We start from the raw sequence: 19,787 nt of genomic DNA, 5'->3' as shown, positions 1-19,787 counted from the left end.
TTTTTAATACATCTTTTGGGAAAATCTATATTAGGGTCGTAATTAGGTAATTCTCTGTGTCGATAGATACAGTATGTAAAAAAAGTATTTACACCCTTTGGGCACTATGCACATTTTGTGATGAAACATGTAACAATTTAAAGTTTGACAGAAACCTAGTACTACGTTTTGTTCAGAAACTCATGCCGAACATTTTGCTATAAAAAGCTCATGAAAAGATGATTTCTATAAAAAGTTATACAACAAATACTATTACCAAAATCAAAAAAGGTGCAAAAAAAGTTTGTACACCTTTCGAAAAATTAACATAAATAAAGTTATTTGTTGACAAATCACCATAAATCCAGTCTTCCAACTCCAAATAGGCATCCTTGACTGATTAAAAATATAATTTGGATTGAATATAAAGTTTACTAATTACTTAGTATAAAAGTTTATATTACTCTGGAAATTCTATATAAAACTTATCTAAACTTAATGTTGCAAACTTTAATTTAGCTAAATGTCAATATATTACCATAAAATTGCTAAATAAACCTTCTGGAGTGGGTATAACACCATTTTGGGGGTTTTTGTATCGATAGAATAGATTTTTCGTTGGAATGTTGTACCAACCCGGAATTACGTCGTCGGAAAATCCGCCGGCATCCGAACCGGTCCACAATTCACAAGTCAACCTATGTGGCATCGGAAAGGGCATAAAATTTCCGATCTTTTGATACCCATACATCTAGGTTTTCCATAGAACCCACGTTTTTAAATGATTAAATGGGTTTAATTGGGATTAATAGGGCCACGTCGATTCCGTTCCGAGTTTGAAACAGGGAGTGGGTCCTGCTCACGTCTGTGGATGTTGACATTAGGAGTGAGCAGAATACAGTGTTTGTTTACAAACCTACATTGACTCATTTATATTGTTTTGTTTGATGTTTTATTAGGTTGGGGACCGAGTGAGGATTTCGGTTAGGATGCAGTGAGCCGTCAGTAAAAGAACAAGACCACTGGTCGGCTGACGATAGCCTTACCTGGCCGCGTGTTTGCTTTGTGATGTTGCACTTAACATGGGTATATTGGGCACAATAACGACATCGTCCTCCAGTCCTTGAGACATCTCTTCATTAAATATGTACACTCGTTTTTGGTTATAGCTGATGGTTCCGTTGGAGTTCTCTACGATGTCCACTTTTTCCCATGTTTCACTGAAAATAAAATAAAATCATTGTTAAAAAAAACACAAAGGATCGATATAACTGAAAACATTTTTTAAAATCTAAATTCTCGGAACTTTTACCGGTTCGTTTGTTCGCCATCGTTGAAGTCTCTGCTATGTAGCGCATACAGAGATATAACGAACTGCAAAAAAACCCAGTCACGAAATATGTATTCTTGCAGAGTTGATTCTGCCAGAATCCTGCTATGGTGGAATTATGGAACCGGTGGAATATTTCTGTAGAAATAGAATTCTGATAGAAATCTTTTCTTTTTTTCGTGACTGGATTTAATATACAGTATGTAAAAAAAGTATGTACACCCCTTGGGCACTATGCACATTTTGTGATGAAACATGTAAACAATTTAATGTTGTCATAAACCTAGTACTACGTTTTGTTCAGAAACTCATGCCGAACATTTTGCTACAAAAAGCTCATGAAAAGATGTTTTCTATAAAAAGTTATATAACAAATACTATTACAAAAATAAAAAGGGTGCAAAAAAAGTTTGTACACCTTTCGAAAAATTAACATAAATAAAGTTATTTGTTGACAAATCACCATAAATCCAGTCTCCCAACTCCAAATAGGCATCCTTGACTGATTAAAAAAATAATTTTGATTGAAAATAAAGTTTACTAATTACTTAGTATAAAAGTTTATATAACTCTGGAAATTATATATAAAACTTATTTAAACTTAATTTTGCAAACTTTCAATTTAACTAAATGTCAATATATTACCATAGAATTGCTAAATAAACATTCTGGAGTGGGTATAACACCGTTTTGGGGGTCTTTGTATCGCTAGAATAGATTTTTCGTTGGAATTTCGCACCAACCCGGAATTACGTCGTCGGAAAATCCGCCGGCATCCGAACTGGTCCACAATTCACAAGTTAACCTATGTGGCATCGGAAAGGGCATAAAATTTCCGATCTTTTGATACCCAGACATCCAGGTTTTCTATAAAACTCACGTTTTTAAATACCTAGGCATTTGTTATATAACTTTTTATAGAAAACATCTTTTCATGAGCTTTTTGTAGCAAAATGTTGTAGCATGAGTTTCTGAACAAAACGTAGTACTAGGTTTATGACAACATTAAATTGTTTACATGTTTCATCACAAAATGTGCATAGTGCCCAAGGGGTGTAAATACTTTTTTTACACTGTAAACTTGAAGGTACACAATCATTTTTAAATAGATTGCTTATTTTATATAGTTCAGAATCTGTTCTAAACAAAACCACTTACAAATTATTAACAAATATTACCGTCATCAGGGGTGACATTGGGTCTGGGGGTGAGATTGGGTCATAAAAATATCAGCATTTTTTGTATGACCCAATCTCATCCCCATACCTAAAATCCCCCTGATGACGATACGTTCGAAATGAAGCTTGTTTAGAAATCTGGATCAGCTGTATCACGCGCTTGAAATTATGCGAATCAAAGTCTTTGTGGGGGAGTCGTATTCAAACGTCAGAATCAGCTGCGAAACCACGTTCTTGGGATTCAGCCAATCACAATCGATCAATGCCAAAACAACACATTGAATTAGAATACTAACAAAGAATCATGGTGTGCGTGAGAGAAACCGTGGAGATCCATAAGCAATTGTTTTACTTACATATACACATATGGACCAAGTTCATCGAGAATAGGTTTCGTTCCGTTGTTTAGGAACTCGTCAGCGTTGGTAACATTATATACAAATATTCTTATCATTGGTTCTACTGGAGGTTTAGACCACCAACCAAATGACTGCCCGCCTTTCCTAAGTGCTACTTGGTGATTAATAACTGTTCTAACTAGTGTTGTAAATCCAAATGTGACTAGAATTCCAAGTACTAGCAAACTCAATGCGAATGCTATCACAAACCCTGCAAGAAAAAAATAAATTAATAGATGGGATAACGGATTCATGCATTTGTTAATAATTTTGAAATTTGTTTGAGAAAGGACAAGTAAATTTCAATCTCGAAAGTAAAAGAATGAATTTTGATGTGGAATTTTATACTATTTAATTCACGAAAAAGTAAAATGAAACAGCATCAGTGCATCAATCTACAAACAAAACATTTATCATCAAACTAAATACTGTGTGCGTCTATTCAGCGTAAAATCATCGCCGTTTTATGCTTACTCGATCCATAGAGTTAGTTATTCATGCTTGACTGACTTACAAAGAGAATGTCGATGCGCTCACTTTCGTGACTCTGAAAGTTTTATCGTATTGTGCATTTGGTTACAATATACTGAAAGTATGCTGTTGCTTTACTCTAAACGGGTTAATCTCTTTTTTGGTTTTGCTTCAATCATCTTTACTTTCGAGGAGCTGTTTTTATCAATTAGATATGAGGGTGTTTGATGCTCATCGAAGAGTTGTATATACTTACACCATTTTCTCAGGAAAGCACTGGACAGTTTGGCACATAGTCGATTGCTCTTGTCATGCATTTTTTAGTTTTCTGAGGAGAAGTATTTTTTCGATTAGTTTGTGTTATACGTGGTGTCCTTGAAAATGACCATGGTGCATGCACAAGGTCACCACCACCAAAGACGTTAAATTTTCTATTAATTTCAAACCCACCATCCTAGGCTAAAATTTATAAGTGGTTTTTGAATGACGACAGAATAACTTACAAAACAGTTCGTCGTGATTCGCTGAAAGATTTCTATGAGAGAGAGGCGGGAAACTTTTGCTATAGTAAATTTTTGTTGTTTTTTTTTGTTTTTGTGTTTAGTGAATTGATATTGTTAAGATAATAGTTTAATCTAATTTTCATTTGATAACAATTGTCCATGAGAAAATATACTTTATATCTCGCCGTCACAACCTCTGATATTTTTTTTTGTTTTCCTCTAAAGAAAATTGATTTTGCTTTATTTTTCCGTAATAAACATTGAGTGTATTCTGCTTATTCCGATTAACATTGACATGAGTTTTGAGGGAGATACACTGAATTTTTACATTTGCTTATAATATCTAATCAACTAATCAGAATCAAAGGGATTAGGGAAAAGTGGGGCAAGTGTAACAAGCTAAGGAAATGCTCGTTATAACCCATTAAAAACGTTAAAAAATCTGTCGGATTTTTTAGAATCATGTTATTCCAGGTCTTGACTGAGACTTTGATAGAACAAGTTTTTAAAAAGTTCTGTTTTTTAATGTAAAAAATTGATTTGAAATTTTTTGATTTTTCGTACGTTCTACTCAACTAGTGGGGCAAGACGAACAACCCGTTGGGGCAAGAGGAACAATGCATGAAAAAACATGCTAATTTACTAACAATTGAACTATTATCACTTAGATACATCAGATTAGAATGTATTTGAAATGTTTCTTTCATTATTAGATTAAAAAATAATATTTTACTAAAAATTTAACCGTTTTTACGAAAAAAAAATTACTTAGATGATAAATAGTAAATTTTCATGATATTATTATATCGTGTATGGACAATTTTTTAAACAATTGTTTATCAGTTTTTAAGAACTTTTATGTATTTTTTTCACATTAAAATATGTTGTTGCAGCAATTCGTATTTTTTTCCATACTAAGAATCCATATGGTACACTTGCCCCACCTAAACAAGATTTTTTAAAAGCTCTCTACAAAAATAACCAAAACATAAATCATACTTTATAATAGTGCAAGTCATTGGTAGGGACACTACTGATCTAGGAAAAATAGCATTTTGATAAAATGAGCCTTAAAATAAACCCTAAGCCTTATTTTGTATTTTCCAAATATTATAAGAAAACAAAGGTTTTGAAAAAATCTTCAATAAATCTTATGCCCCGAGGCGTTTACGTCGTTTTGGCGGTTATGGGTTAGTAGAATCAGCTAATTGCATTGCTAGCAACAATTCCTCATACTGTAAATAATCAAAATTGTAAAAATTACGGTCTTAGGAGCGATTGTTCCTCTTGTCCCATATGGTCGTCTTGCCCCACCTTCCCCTAATTGTTGAATTGTCTGTTCTTTTCTATCCATGGAAAAACAATGCCATGGCTTGTCAACCAAAAACTCCATAGCTTATCCAATATATAATGGTAAAACTGATTTCTAACAGCCGGGTATTCCTTAATGGAAGGTGATGGCCCTGGAAATACTAACACGACGTGGTTAATAGATATCGATTTTAAAGGGTATGAGACCACAACGGGATTCAAACTAACGATTTTAACTCAAGCGCATGCAGGGATCACAAACCATAATGATCCATTGGAAAATCTCTAGTGGATTTATCAATATTAGAGCTTTGAAAGCTTTTTAAAATTTATTTAAAGCTTTTAAAAAATATGGTGTCCCCATACCCAGACATTTTGTGAAAAAAGGCGTTCCAACGAAATTATTAGAGATTAGTCAGAAAGTCTGGATCTTAGTATTGAGTGAAAAAGAACTCATTCTGAGCCCGATTAAAGGTACAACTGAAATGTAAGTAACATATTTTTCTCATATAGCTGTAACTGCTAGAACGGGAATACATTTTATTCTGCACAATTGCCATCAATTAAATAACAACCGCAATATATTGAATTTCTTCGAAAATACTACCCGAATATTCTCAGAAAAAAAACCAGAGCACAAAATGGCTGACTAGGTGATACTTTATTTCAAGGCCATCTGGTTTTTAAACCAAAAACTGATTGGAAATAAAGGACTCAGAATTCTACTGAATATAAGTTTGCTTTCCGCTTTTTGTTTAAAAAGTTGCAGCAACCTTGGATTTTTGAATAATTAACTAAGCACTGGTTATAATCAGTTTCTCACACAATAAAATACATTTCCCGCTCGTGATAGTGATCCGTTCCCATGCCTCCATGTAACACTTAGGCAGTTCTATATAAGCAATTAAAGTTAAGAATGCTGCTTAAAAGTCAGTTTCGTTGCATTTTCCTCACTTTCAATTATTTTTACACATGCTTCACTCCTCACACGTCACTATTTCTATTGCTGGTTCAGCTCACCACTCATGTTTAACTTTTTCTTACTTCTCACAATCCTCTTCTTCTTACCCAGTCCAGTGTCATACTCGGTGAATTCACTATACGCAACCACCACCTCAATCTTCTGACCCCGGTATCCAATCACGTGACGTCATGCAGCGTTACAGATACGATGAGACATGAGTCAAGGCTGTGGCTTATGTACTGGTATACAATTTTATGTACATTTTTTACGTGCAGCAACTAAACATTCTTGAGATGTAATAGATTGCTGAATAAGAGGCTGTGTTGAAACTAAACTAACTCTGTTCTCAACTGTAGTCCAAAATGGTTAATTTTTTGGAGTGCCACACTCGCACGAAATGGAATTACACAACGCCCATTTACAACGCGAAGATACGTCTACGTCTCCATCAGTTAGAGGTAGCAGTTTCACTTCGTTTTAATCTTTGACTTGGTTGTAGTTGAGGAAATTCAGCAACACACACGTTAATGCAGGTTTTTTCACCTAGTAAATGCTTTCAAATTTCGGTTGCTCGTTCAACCCGTTCGTGTACTTGAGCGACAGTCCATTCTTATGAGTCTATAGTAGTTTATTCTGGCAAAATGTCACAAAACAAAAAAAAACCTACTGAAGGTGCTCTGCAGACTTGCCACACTTTACTCGATTCCGAATGCGAAACGTTGTGCTAATTTTCTTAAATAACCACGAGAACAGCAACAACGTCGTTCAACGATCGCGACCCGAACAAAAATCCGGAAAGCTGAGCTGAGCAACGAAACACTGTGACTGTGTCTCTCAGCTTTGACTTGTAAACTGACCAACCAGTTTTGCTTTGTGGGTATTGCAAGGCTATGGGGCTATGCGCAAGGTAGCAGCACAGCTCATACATTTGCACATTCGCGACTTCGTCTTTGGGAGCATCTGCAAGCAACGTAGTTCTTTCTTGGGATAGGATTTTGGTGTGATATAAATATATTTAAAAAAAAACCAAGTGTTTAAAATTTTTAATGATAATGATAATTTAATGATGTTTCCAACATATGCTACGTTTGTTATAGATAGCCCTTTGTTCGTTCACTTCGTTATTTGACGACGATCTCCTTCATCTTTAGAGGAGACTGGAGAGACTTGATTTCAGCGTTTAGTTAAAAAAAAAGTCAAACTAAAGTTTATTATCTATTTCAACTATAACATTCAATGCCTCGATCAGTTAGGGACAATTACAACCTAATTATTGCATTATATACTTTGAAAACTGGGTCATTAGTATGAGATGTTGTGATCGTTTGAAAAAGTTACTAGTGCTAGAAAAACGTGGTCGACATTCAATACATGTTTGTTTTAACCAGCAGTTTTGTTTTGGCGCTTCCTCTTGGTTTGTTTGTGTGCTGCTGTGAATAACATTTTCGAGCTCAATGCATTCCATCCACGTTCGTCGGTTAAGCATATAGCCGCGTTATGCCATTATGCCTTTTTAAAACTTCAACCAATCATCAGTTCGCCGAACACGTTGCAATTCATGGAGAGTCCTTCGGTCTGAGGCAGCTCGGAAATACTATCAGTAAGGATTACAGTAGGGGGAGAGGGGGTAATATGCACCCCCGGGGCAAAATGCACCCTCTGCTTTTCTCGGTATTTGGAAGAATTTTCCGGGAAAAAATCATAGAAATTGGAAGCTTAACATTGCTAAACCATGCTGGAAAAATTTGAGCATCGTAGTATAAAAACAGCTTAAGTAATTTGCAAAACTTTAAAATGTCGTGTTTTCATCTAATTTTCATTGAACTTTCATTATGATTTTTGGACAATTTAAAAAGCATTTATTGATATTGTAAGTGTTGAGGTATATAGTTTTTGCCATAATCTTCATTATTCTGTAGATAGACGAGTCCAAAAACATCAAAAAATGCATTTTTAATACAATTTTCTGCAAAAAGCGTGGTCGGGGCAAAATGCACCGCTGTGAAGCTCCTTTGTAAAAACAGCGGTGTCATCTAGTGGTGACTAGTGAAAACTGCTTTTACCCGGTGCATTTTGCCCCATGTTGTGGTGCATTTTGCCCCGTTGTTGTAGTGCATTTTGCCCCAATGTTGCGGTGCATATTGCCCCGCATGCTTAATTGAAATGAATCAAAAATGTTTTTAGAAATTTTATATTTTCGAACAATTTTGAGGTTTTTTAAGATTTTTTTCACATGGATGACGAAGAATGATAGTTGTTTTAGAACATCGAACAAATTTCTTCCACAGTAATGCTGTAATGGTTGAGAAATGACAGTTTTCCCTTAGGGGGTGCATATTACCCCCTCTCCCCCTACAGTCATGCCTCGGTTTTGCACTGCCCCGGTTTTGCACCGTTCAGCTGCCTCGGTTAAGCACGGCCCAGTGCTTAACTGAAGCACAGAGCTTATGGGATTTTGGCTATATGGGAGACATTGGCTTTAATCGTATGAAAAATCATGCAAACATAAAAAAATTATAGTGTTTTGGAATCGGGATGATGTCAGTTATCCATTTAAATTATTATTTCATGAAAATTTTCACAAAAATACGTATTTTTCCTGTATTTCGAAAATGCATTTTTTTTCTCTACAGAATCCAAAAATATATTGTTATTGCAATATGGTAAATGATCAGGTTTTTTTTTATACATTTTGGATGTAATAACAACATTTTTAGAAAATACTTCAATTTTCACAAAACTACGTATTTTCGAAAAAAATACTCAAAATTTCAATTTTTAACAATATGGGTATCAAACGATCGGGATTTTTTCATACATTTCGAATGTATTAACAACATTTCTAGAAAATACTCAAAATTTTCACAAAACTACGTATTTTCGAAAAAAAATACTCAAAATTTCAATTTTTACAATATGGGTATCAAACGATCGGGATTTGTTCATACATTTCGAATGTAATAACAACATTTTTTGAAAATACTCATAATTTTCACAAAACTACGTACTTTCGAAAAAAATACTCAAAATTTCCGTTTTTACAATGTGGGTATCAAACGATTGGGATTTTTAATACATTTCGAATGTAATCATTTTTTTGAAAATTCTCAAAATTTTCACAAAACTTCGTATTTTCAAAAAAAAAAATCAGTTATTGCAGTTAATATTATATTATTATATTACTATCGTTTGGTACCCGTATTGTAAAAATTTAAATTTTGAGTATTTTTTTTTCGAAAATACGTAGTTTTGTGAAAATTTTGAGTATTTTCTGAAAATGTTGTTATTACATTCGAAATGTATGAAAAAATCCCGATCGTTTGATACCCATATTGTAAAAATTGAAATTTTGAGTATTTTTTTTCGAAAATACGTAGTTTTGTGAAAATATTGGGTATTTTCAAAAAATGTTGTTATTACATTCGAAATGTATGAAAAAATCCCGATCGTTTGATACCCATATTGTAAAATTAAATTTTTAGTATTTTTTCGAAAAAAACGTAGTTTTGTGAAAATTTGGAGTATTTTCTAAAAATGTTATTATTACATCCAAAATGTATGAAAAAAACTTGATCATTTGATACCCATATTGCAAAAACAATATATTTTTGGTTACCTTAGAGAAAAAGTATGCATTTTCGAAATACAGGAAAAATACGTATTTTTGTGAAAATTTTCATGAAATAATAATTTTAATGGATAGCTGACATCATCCCAATTCCAAAAAAACACTATAATTTTTTGATGTTTGCATGATTATTCATAGAATTATAGCCAATGTCTCCCATATAGCCAAAATCCCATAAGCTCTGTGCCTCGGTTATGCACGCCTCGGTTTTGCATCCCCCATATGCGGTGCTAAACCGAGGCACGACTGTACCGTCATCAGGGGTGACATTGGCAGCATTTTTGTATGACTCAATCTCACCCCCCAGACCCAATGTCACCCCTGATGACGGTAGGCCAAAGTTAATTATTAATTTAATATCAAAGTCACTTTTAAACAGTATAGAAATAGCACTGCCCATGATTGAAAACTCGGCTATTATGCCAAATCAACTATTACGAGAAAAACGCGTTTTAGTGTTTGTCACCAAATCTCCATCAAGGCAATTTCCCATAAGGCTCCCGGTCGGAAATGGCGGACGCATTTCTGGCGTTCGTCTGGGGGCTTGCGCCAGCCATCTGGCAGAATTTCCCCCAGATTTACCCCAGATTTCTGCCATTATTTCTGGCGAATATGACACAAACCGGTCGTGCTCGGTTCAACCGATTGAACGTGTTTATTTTGTTGTCAGACAGCTGGCAGAAATTTTGCCCGATTTTCGCCAGATTCGTCTGGCGTTACGCAAAACTTGGCTACACGCAAAACGGACATTAGGTATAAATTCCTATTTTTCAGTATTTTTTGAACTTATGTTCTAGCTTGTCAAATTATAACTAAAAAATAGTATTTTTTTCTTCCTAAAATTTAGTATTTTTTTAGAACACTGAAGTACTTCTTCAAAATTCCGAAATTTTAGGATTTTTTTAGTTCAAGAATTGTGATTCACGAATTGACATGTCAATGTCAAAATAATTTCGCGGCTGTAAGTTTGTGTTCCATGGTGCTGCTGTTAATTTTCAAATTGTGGGAAGTGGCAAGGTAAGTTTTGATCGGGAATGCATTTTGAGTTGGCCGACGAAACTTTCCACGTGGCCACCCGGATCCGGTGAGGCCCCGGCTGGGTCGGCAGAAACGCAAAGCCGTACCCGACCGGCCAAAAGTTGTCGAACTAGTTCAAACAAGTCGAACCGCGGCAGGCCAGATGCAAATCGAGCGGAGTTCCAAAGTGGGACCGCCGAGGATCGACGCGGGCCGTGTTGGCGACACTCTGTCCCTCCCCTGTTTGAAAAATGTCGCACGTCGTACGAGTTGTCGCACGGTTGTGATTTTACCGTTTTGATATCGATTGGTCGAAAGGACGACAAACGGACGACAAACACTCGACATGCTCGACATGGTTTTTTCAATCGATTTACCTTCAATTCGACGTCGATTATCGTCGACGCAAACAGTTTGACAGTTCTCTTCTGTTGATCTTGTTCGGACTTGATTGCAACCGAGTCGAACCAGTTGTTGTTGCTTTTAGGCTTTTGGAGGATTTTGGACAGTTAATAGGTAAGTTGTTTACTAGGTTCAATTACTTTTTCTGCCGGAAAGTTCCGGCCGGAGTGGGCGAGTGACCGAATCAAAGTGTCTTGTATTCCAGATTTCGGTCTTCGTGGCGGAGGAGGAGGAGGACGGGAAATATGGTTTACTCGGCGGGCCATTCCGGAAGACGGGACGGGAAGGAACCAGTTTGCGATATTGGAAGCGGTTGGTGTTTGGTGTTTTACCGTCCGCGGGATGTTGCGACGCATACCTAATGGAACTGGTGAGTCATGTTTTAGAAACGATGGAGGTGTGCTGGAAGTGCGATTGGACGATCGAAATTAAAAATAGGATGAATGGAACAAAACAAATTCTCAACTTTTCAATCCAATAATTCCAAACTGAAAAATAAAAAAATCAAAAATGCTAAAAATTTTAAAAAACTTAAACGCTGAAATTGTAAAGTTGTAAAATTCTAGCATTTCAGAACTTAAAAATGTAAGAATTCGAAAATTCTAAATTTATTGAATATCTTGATATTGTGCAAATTGTTAGTATTCTTTTCTTAAATTCTAGAATTTATTAATTCTTCAAATTCTCAAAGTCTTCAAATATTTTTGAAAAAATTTGAAATTCAAAAATAAGAATTTTTTTTAATTGACGAAAACTTAAACACTAAAATTCCTTAATTCTTAAGTACTAAAACTATTCAATTTATAAATACAAAAAATCTAACATTATAAAGTTCTTGAATTCCCAAAACGTTGGACGCACGAGTTGGAATTTTGAATTCTAATATTCAAAAAAATATGAGTTCTAAAATTCAAAAATTGTAAATTCTGTAAATTCTAAAATTGAAATAATTTATATTTTTAAATTCTAAAATTTCAAAGATCATTATTTTTTAATTCTACGCATTTGAAAACTTATTAAGTTTCTTAAAATTTTAAAAATAAAAAAAAACTGATTTTTTAGATCTTAATTTTTTTTAAAATTTTCAATAAAATACAAATTTAAAAAACTTTAACAAACTAAAATTTAAAAAAAATATTACAAAATTAAAAAAAAAAGTTCAAGTTTTGTTTTAAGTTTTAAAAATTGTTTTTTTTATATTTAAAAGTTTTAAAAAATTTTAAATAGTAAAAAAAAACTTTTAACTTTTGAAAGTTTTCAAGGATTTTACAAAGTCAAAATTTTAAAAAATATCACGAATTGAAATAAATGATTTTGGTATTGAGGCACCCTAAAATTCAAAAAATTTATAATTCAGAAAATTTTCATTTTTAAAAATTTCGAATTTCGGAACTTAATTTTTTTAAGAATTTCAGAATTATAGAATTTTAGAATTTTAGAATTTTAGAATTTTAGAATTTTAGCATTTTAGAATTTTAGAATTTTAGAATTTTAGAATTTTAGAATTTTAGAATTTTAGAATTTAGAATTTAGAATTTTAGAATTTTAGAATTTTAGAATTTTAGAATTTTAGAATTTTAGAATTTTAGAATTTTAGAATTTTAGAATTTTAGAATTTTAGAATTTTAGAGTTTTAGAATTTTAGAATTTTAGAATTTTAGAATTTTAGAATTTTAGAATTTTAGAATTTTAGAATTTTAGAAATTTAGAATTTTAGAAATTTAGAATTTTAGAATTTTAGAATTTTAGAACTTTAGAATTTTAGAATTTTAGAATTTTAGAATTTTAGAATTTTAGAATTTTAGAATTTTAGAATTTTAGAATTTTAGAATTTTAGAATTTTAGAATTTTAGAATTTTAGAATTTTAGAATTTTAGAATTTTAGAATTTTAGAATTTTAGAATTTTAGAATTTTAGAATTTTAGAATTTTAGAATTTTAGAATTTTAGAATTTTAGAATTTTAGAATTTTAGAATTTTAGAATTTTAGAATTTTAGAATTTTAGAATTTTAGAATTTTAGAATTTTAGAATTTTAGAATTTTAGAATTTTAGAATTTTAGAATTTTAGAATTTTAGAATTTTAGAATTTTAGAATTTAGAATTTTAGAATTTTAGAATTTTAGAATTTTAGAATTTTAGAATTTTAGAATTTTAGAATTTTAGAATTTTAGAATTTTAGAATTTTAGAATTTTAGAATTTTAGAATTTTAGAATTTTAGAATTTTAGAATTTTAGAATTTTAGAATTTTAGAATTTTAGAATTTTAGAATTTTAGAATTTTAGAATTTTAGAATTTTAGAATTTTAGAATTTTAGAATTTTAGAATTTTAGAATTTTAGAATTTTAGAATTTTAGAATTTTAGAATTTAGAATTTTAGAATTTTAGAATTTTAGAATTTTAGAATTTTAGAATTTTAGAATTTTAGAATTTTAGAATTTTAGAATTTTAGAATTTTAGAATTTTAGAATTTTAGAATTTTAGAATTTTAGAATTTTAGAATTTTAGAATTTTAGAATTTTAGAATTTTAGAATTTTAGAATTTTAGAATTTTAGAATTTTAGAATTTTAGAATTTTAGAATTTTAGAATTTTAGAATTTTAGAATTTTAGAATTTTAGAATTTTAGAATTTTAGAATTTTAGAATTTTAGAATTTTAGAATTTTAGAATTTTAGAATTTTAGAATTTTAGAATTTTAGAATTTTAGAATTTTAGAATTTTAGAATTTTAGAATTTTAGAATTTTAGAATTTTAGAATTTTAGAATTTTAGAATTTTAGAATTTTAGAATTTTAGAATTTTAGAATTTTAGAATTTTAGAATTTTAGAATTTTAGAATTTTAGAATTTTAGAATTTTAGAATTTTAGAATTTTAGAATTTTAGAATTTTAGAATTTTAGAATTTTAGAATTTTAGAATTTTAGAATTTTAGAATTTTAGAATTTTAGAATTTTAGAATTTTAGAATTTTAGAATTTTAGAATTTTAGAATTTTAGAATTTTAGAATTTTAGAATTTTAGAATTTTAGAATTTTAGAATTTTAGAATTTTAGAATTTTAGAATTTTAGAATTTTAGAATTTTAGAATTTTAGAATTTTAGAATTTTAGAATTTTAGAATTTTAGAATTTTAGAATTTTAGAATTTTAGAATTTTAGAATTTTAGAATTTTAGAATTTTAGAATTTTAGAATTTTAGAATTTTAGAATTTTAGAATTTTAGAATTTTAGAATTTTAGAATTTTAGAATTTTAGAATTTTAGAATTTAGAATTTTAGAATTTTAGAATTTTAGAATTTTAGAATTTTAGAATTTTAGAATTTTAGAATTTTAGAATTTTAGAATTTTAGAATTTTAGAATTTTAGAATTTTAGAATTTTAGAATTTTAGAATTTTAGAATTTTAGAATTTTAGAATTTTAGAATTTTAGAATTTTAGAATTTTAGAATTTTAGAATTTTAGAATTTTAGAATTTTAGAATTTTAGAATTTTAGAATTTTAGAATTTTAGAATTTTAGAATTTTAGAATTTTAGAATTTTAGAATTTTAGAATTTTAGAATTTTAGAATTTTAGAATTTTAGAATTTTAGAATTTTAGAATTTTAGAATTTTAGAATTTTAGAATTTTAGAATTTTAGAATTTTAGAATTTTAGAATTTTAGAATTTTAGAATTTTAGAATTTTAGAATTTTAGAATTTTAGAATTTTAGAATTTTAGAATTTTAGAATTTTAGAATTTTAGAATTTTAGAATTTTAGAATTTTAGAATTTTAGAATTTTAGAATTTTAGAATTTTAGAATTTTAGAATTTTAGAATTTTAGAATTTTAGAATTTTAGAATTTTAGAATTTTAGAATTTTAGAATTTTAGAATTTTAGAATTTTAGAATTTTAGAATTTTAGAATTTAGAATTTTAGAATTTTAGAATTTTAGAATTTTAGAATTTTAGAATTTTAGAATTTTAGAATTTTAGAATTTTAGAATTTTAGAATTTTAGAATTTTAGAATTTTAGAATTTTAGAATTTTAGAATTTTAGAATTTTAGAATTTTAGAATTTTAGAATTTTAGAATTTTAGAATTTTAGAATTTTAGAATTTTAGAATTTTAGAATTTTAGAATTTTAGAATTTTAGAATTTTAGAATTTTAGAATTTTAGAATTTTAGAATTTTAGAATTTTAGAATTTTAGAATTTTAGAATTTTAGAATTTTAGAATTTTAGAATTTTAGAATTTTAGAATTTTAGAATTTTAGAATTTTAGAATTTTAGAATTTTAGAATTTTAGAATTTTAGAATTTTAGAATTTTAGAATTTTAGAATTTTAGAATTTTAGAATTTTAGAATTTTAGAATTTTAGAATTTTAGAATTTTAGAATTTTAGAATTTTAGAATTTTAGAATTTTAGAATTTTAGAATTTTAGAATTTTAGAATTTTAGAATTTTAGAATTTTAGAATATTAGAATTTTAGAATTTTAGAATTTTAGAATTTTAGAATTTTAGAATTTTAGAATTTTAGAATTTTAGAATTTTAGAATTTTAGAATTTAGAATTTTAGAATTTTAGAATTTTAGAATTTTAGAATTTTAGAATTTTAGAATTTTAGAATTTTAGAATTTTAGAATTTTAGAATTTTAGAATTTTAGAATTTTAGAATTTTAGAATTTTAGAATTTTAGAATTTTAGAATTTTAGAATTTTAGAATTTTAGAATTTTAGAATTTTAGAATTTTAGAATTTTAGAATTTTAGAATTTTAGAATTTTAGAATTTTAGAATTTTAGAATTTTAGAATTTTAGAATTTTAGAATTTTAGAATTTTAGAATTTTAGAATTTTAGAATTTTAGAATTTTAGAATTTTAGAATTTTAGAATTTTAGAATTTTAGAATTTTAGAATTTTAGAATTTTAGAATTTAGCATTTTAGAATTTTAGAATTTTAGAATTTTAGAATTTTAGAATTTTAGAATTTTAGAATTTTAGAATTTTAGAATTTTAGAATTTTAGAATTTTAGAATTTTAGAATTTTAGAATTTTAGAATTTTAGAATTTTAGAATTTTAGAATTTTAGAATTTTAGAATTTTAGAATTTTAGAATTTTAGAATTTTAGAATTTTAGAATTTTAGAATTTTAGAATTTTAGAATTTTAGAATTTTAGAATTTTAGAATTTTAGAATTTTAGAATTTTAGAATTTTAGAATTTTAGAATTTTAGAATTTTAGAATTTTAGAATTTTAGAATTTTAGAATTTTAGAATTTTAGAATTTTAGAATTTTAGAATTTTAGAATTTTAGAATTTTAGAATTTTAGAATTTAAGAATTTTAGAATTTTAGAATTTTAGAATTTTAGAATTTTAGAATTTTAGAATTTTAGAATTTTAGAATTTTAGAATTTTAGAATTTTAGAATTTTAGAATTTTAGAATTTTAGAATTTTAGAATTTTAGAATTTTAGAATTTTAGAATTTTAGAATTTTAGAATTTTAGAATTTTAGAATATTTGAATTTTAGAATTTGAGATTTTTTTAGCATTCTTAAATCAGGTACAATTTTCAATTAATAATATTCTCGGATTTCAAAACTAATTGCAATAATTTTAAATTTAAATCTATCATCTATCTAGACATCTATTATATATAATTCTTTTTTAAATGTTTAAATTGAAAGTTCATAAATTTAGTTTTTCTTTCATAGTTCAAAAAAACATATTTGAAATTTTATTGAATTGAAATTGCATAATTATTATTATTATTGAAATCTGAATTTAATTTATAAATTTTTGCCAATTGTTGATTGATGATATATTTTTTTCAGGCAACAAACATTTTCCAATCTGATTCTGCCGGAAACCGGAATGCGTTCCCGTGTGGTCACTCCTAGAATCCACGGAAGCAGCCCCGTTTTTTCGTACTCGTACTCCACAAAACCCACGTTTCCTCGTACTCCGGTAAACATTAATCCGTCGGAGATCCAAGATCGTCGCCAAGGCGTCGCATCCGGGTTTTGATCAGCTCGTCGAGAAACAAAAGTCCAACACGACCAAGATGCTGCCACGGCCGCCTCAGAAGAACACCAACACCCAAGCCGGAAGCTGCGGTCAAGGCAAATCCAGAAGGAAGCCAAGTTGGGGAAGAATCGGCGATACGCAAGTGAAATTAAGTGTACAATAAATATGTTTGTGAAATTTTGACAGCTGGAATAAAAAAAAAATCAATAAAAACAAAACAACAGTTTTTTCAACTGCAACATAACCCAAAAATCCGAAATGACAGCACACGACAATAGCACGACATTCTAAATAACAAAACCGTGCGACGTTGGTCGAATGTTGTACGACAATGTCGTACAATTTCGATCATCGATCGCACGACAAATACGACATTTTGGTGCAAAAACGTATGACATTCGTGCGAAAGTCGCACGACATTGTCGAGCGACGTCGTACGATTGCACAGACGACAAACGACGGACGTCCGACGGACTTTTCAGTCAGGGACACTGCGATCGCGACAATGTCGTGCGACTTTCGCACGAATGTCATACGTTTTTGCACCAAAATGTCGTATTTGTCGTGCGATCGATGATCGAAATTAGGGCGTCCAATTTTCCCGGGTTTTAAATTTCCCGGGAAACGGGAAAAATATTTTTGAAATCCCGGGAATTCCTGGGATCCCGGGAAATTTTTAAAGCTGTCATAAAATCTATGTTTTCATAATATTTGATATGTTTTCAAGCTTAAAATCATAGAATAAGCTGAATAATATTAATTGGTGACAATCTACACTTCAATCTAAACAAAGACGACAGTTTTTAAATAGCTTAAAAGAAATTTAAAATTGATTTTGTTGTTCTTTGTTGTGCTATGGATTTAAAATAAACTACCATTTTGAATTCAAATGTGACTCAAATTAAATAAGTGTTTTAAAAGAATACATACCAATTATATATGTGTTCTATATGACATGCCTATAAAAGCTCGATTTTTTTGAAAATGTCTAAAAAACAAAAGCGTTTACAAATAAAATGATTCCAGCCAATATTTAATTTTAAATATGTTTTGAATTTCTTGTTTTAAATAAAACATATTTTACAAATTATTTTTATGTTACCACCGCCAACTGTTGAAAATCGGGACTAAAGTCTGGATAGGTACAGAAGATTTCAGAGGAATATAATTGGAAATTGTATACTAGGAATTGTAATGTTCTGTTTCTGTTTTGACCGAAGTCATTCAAAACATTATGCAAACAAATGGCTCGAATAGCTAATTCGTTACATTTGTCTTGATTTGCCCCAGATGCCGGTATTTGATGAAAAATAGTTTTATCTGATTTATTTTAATTCAAAATCCTAAAGATAAGTATATATAATACTCAGACTGACTTTTAAAAAATATATAAAATAAAATAGACGATATTTAAAATTTTAAAAATTTTCTCTTATAAGCTAAATTAATGCTGGTATATGCTGAATACAAATTGTAATGCTTTAAAATTCGTATCGATTACTATGTATTCAACTGTTCATCTATTTTTACAACCAAATCTGAATTTTCCGTCTAAAATTTGTTTTTTTTTTTTCAATTTCGGGAATTCCCGGGACAAATTTTAAAAAAATCCCGGGATTCGGGAATTCCCGGTTTTAGAAAAGTCCCGGGATTTTTGTCCCGGGAATTCCCGGGATGGACGCACTAATCGAAATTGTACGACATTGTCGTACGACATTCGACCGACGTCGCACGGTTTTGTTATTTAGGTTGTCGTGCCTTTGTCGTGTGTTGTTTTTATCGTGTTTTTAAGTTATGTTGCAGTAAAAATAAACGTTTTCATTTATTTTTAATTATTATTAGATGTATTTTTTCTGTAAATTAATCTTATTCACTCGATTTCACAAACATTCATTAATTTTACTTATTGTGTGTCGCGATCTTCACGTGGTTTTTGGCGTTGTCTTCCGGTTGGCCTTTCAGCTCATCTCGTCGCTTCGGCATCTTGGCCGGACTTTGTCAGCCATCTTTTGGAGTCAACACCAGCGTGTAGATACGGCACTGGAGCGGCGCTTCCATTCAATTCCCACAGATTGATGGCCTACGGGACAACGTTGGTTTACGCACATCTGGTGCAGGTGTTTTTGCGATCGTTACAGCTTCCGTTCTGTGACCAAACAGTTTGTTTCGTCCACGCTTTCACCAGGTTCAACCAGTATGTCCCGGGGTTTTCTCATTAAAAACGGGAAGGTAGACCACAATGCTAATTAGCTAGATAGGGAAACTAAGGTAGATCAACCCCAAAACGTCCAAATAAAGCCCAAAAACCAACCAATAACCCAAAACAATTAAATATCTGAGCTAGATCTTGCAGAAAGTCGGCACAACGGTCATATCAAACACACAACACACAATTTAGGTATTGTACGCAGCCTAAACAACATTACACGCCTCATTATGCCCACCCTGCCACTGAACTGCAAATTGTGCGTTCTTTGCGAAGAACGCAAGGCACGACTAAGTGCTGAGAGGAGGTCGAGGCTTCCTGGACGACCTTCTCAGCTAGACTCGTCCACTTGTACGAGAGCCACAAACCGAACAACACCTGGAAGTTCGATCAGCGAAAAG

General features: G+C 30.0%; 1 protein-coding gene and 2 long non-coding RNA genes across 6 annotated transcripts in view; 2 read left to right on the top strand and 1 right to left on the bottom strand.

Moving 5' to 3' along the window:
• The window catches only part of LOC120424220 (scavenger receptor class B member 1), a 130,258-nt gene extending 123,296 nt beyond the window's left edge, over nt 1–6,962 (bottom strand). Inside the window, exons 1-4 of one of the 4 annotated variants that reach the window (XM_039588277.2) lie at nt 6,802–6,962; nt 3,613–3,684; nt 2,844–3,096; nt 1,026–1,199 (exon numbers count right to left, since the gene is read on the bottom strand). In XM_039588277.2, coding sequence (XP_039444211.1) covers nt 1,026–1,199; nt 2,844–3,096; nt 3,613–3,673 — 488 coding nt within the window. In that variant the 5' untranslated portion in view covers nt 3,674–3,684; nt 6,802–6,962. Of the gene's footprint in view, nt 1–1,025; nt 1,200–2,843; nt 3,097–3,612; nt 3,685–6,124; nt 6,144–6,238; nt 6,347–6,801 lie in introns of those variants that run through there. The other 3 variants (XM_039588274.2, XM_039588275.2, XM_039588276.2) reach the window with 3 other exon arrangements.
• The window catches only part of LOC128093702 (uncharacterized), a 106,706-nt gene that overhangs the window by 49,787 nt on the left and 37,132 nt on the right, over nt 1–19,787 (top strand). The window lies entirely within an intron of this gene.
• Nucleotides 7,115–18,521, top strand: LOC128093703 (uncharacterized). Its single transcript, XR_008212688.1, has 2 exons — nt 7,115–11,551; nt 16,988–18,521. It is a non-coding gene; the product is annotated as an uncharacterized LOC128093703 (long non-coding RNA).

The sequence above is a fragment of the Culex pipiens genome, unplaced genomic scaffold (assembly GCF_016801865.2).
Source record: "Culex pipiens pallens isolate TS unplaced genomic scaffold, TS_CPP_V2 Cpp_Un0003, whole genome shotgun sequence".
Taxonomy (NCBI): Eukaryota; Metazoa; Arthropoda; class Insecta; order Diptera; family Culicidae; genus Culex; species Culex pipiens.
The sequence above is the reverse complement of the archived record's forward strand: the minus strand, read 5'-3'. Positions and strand labels throughout refer to the sequence as shown.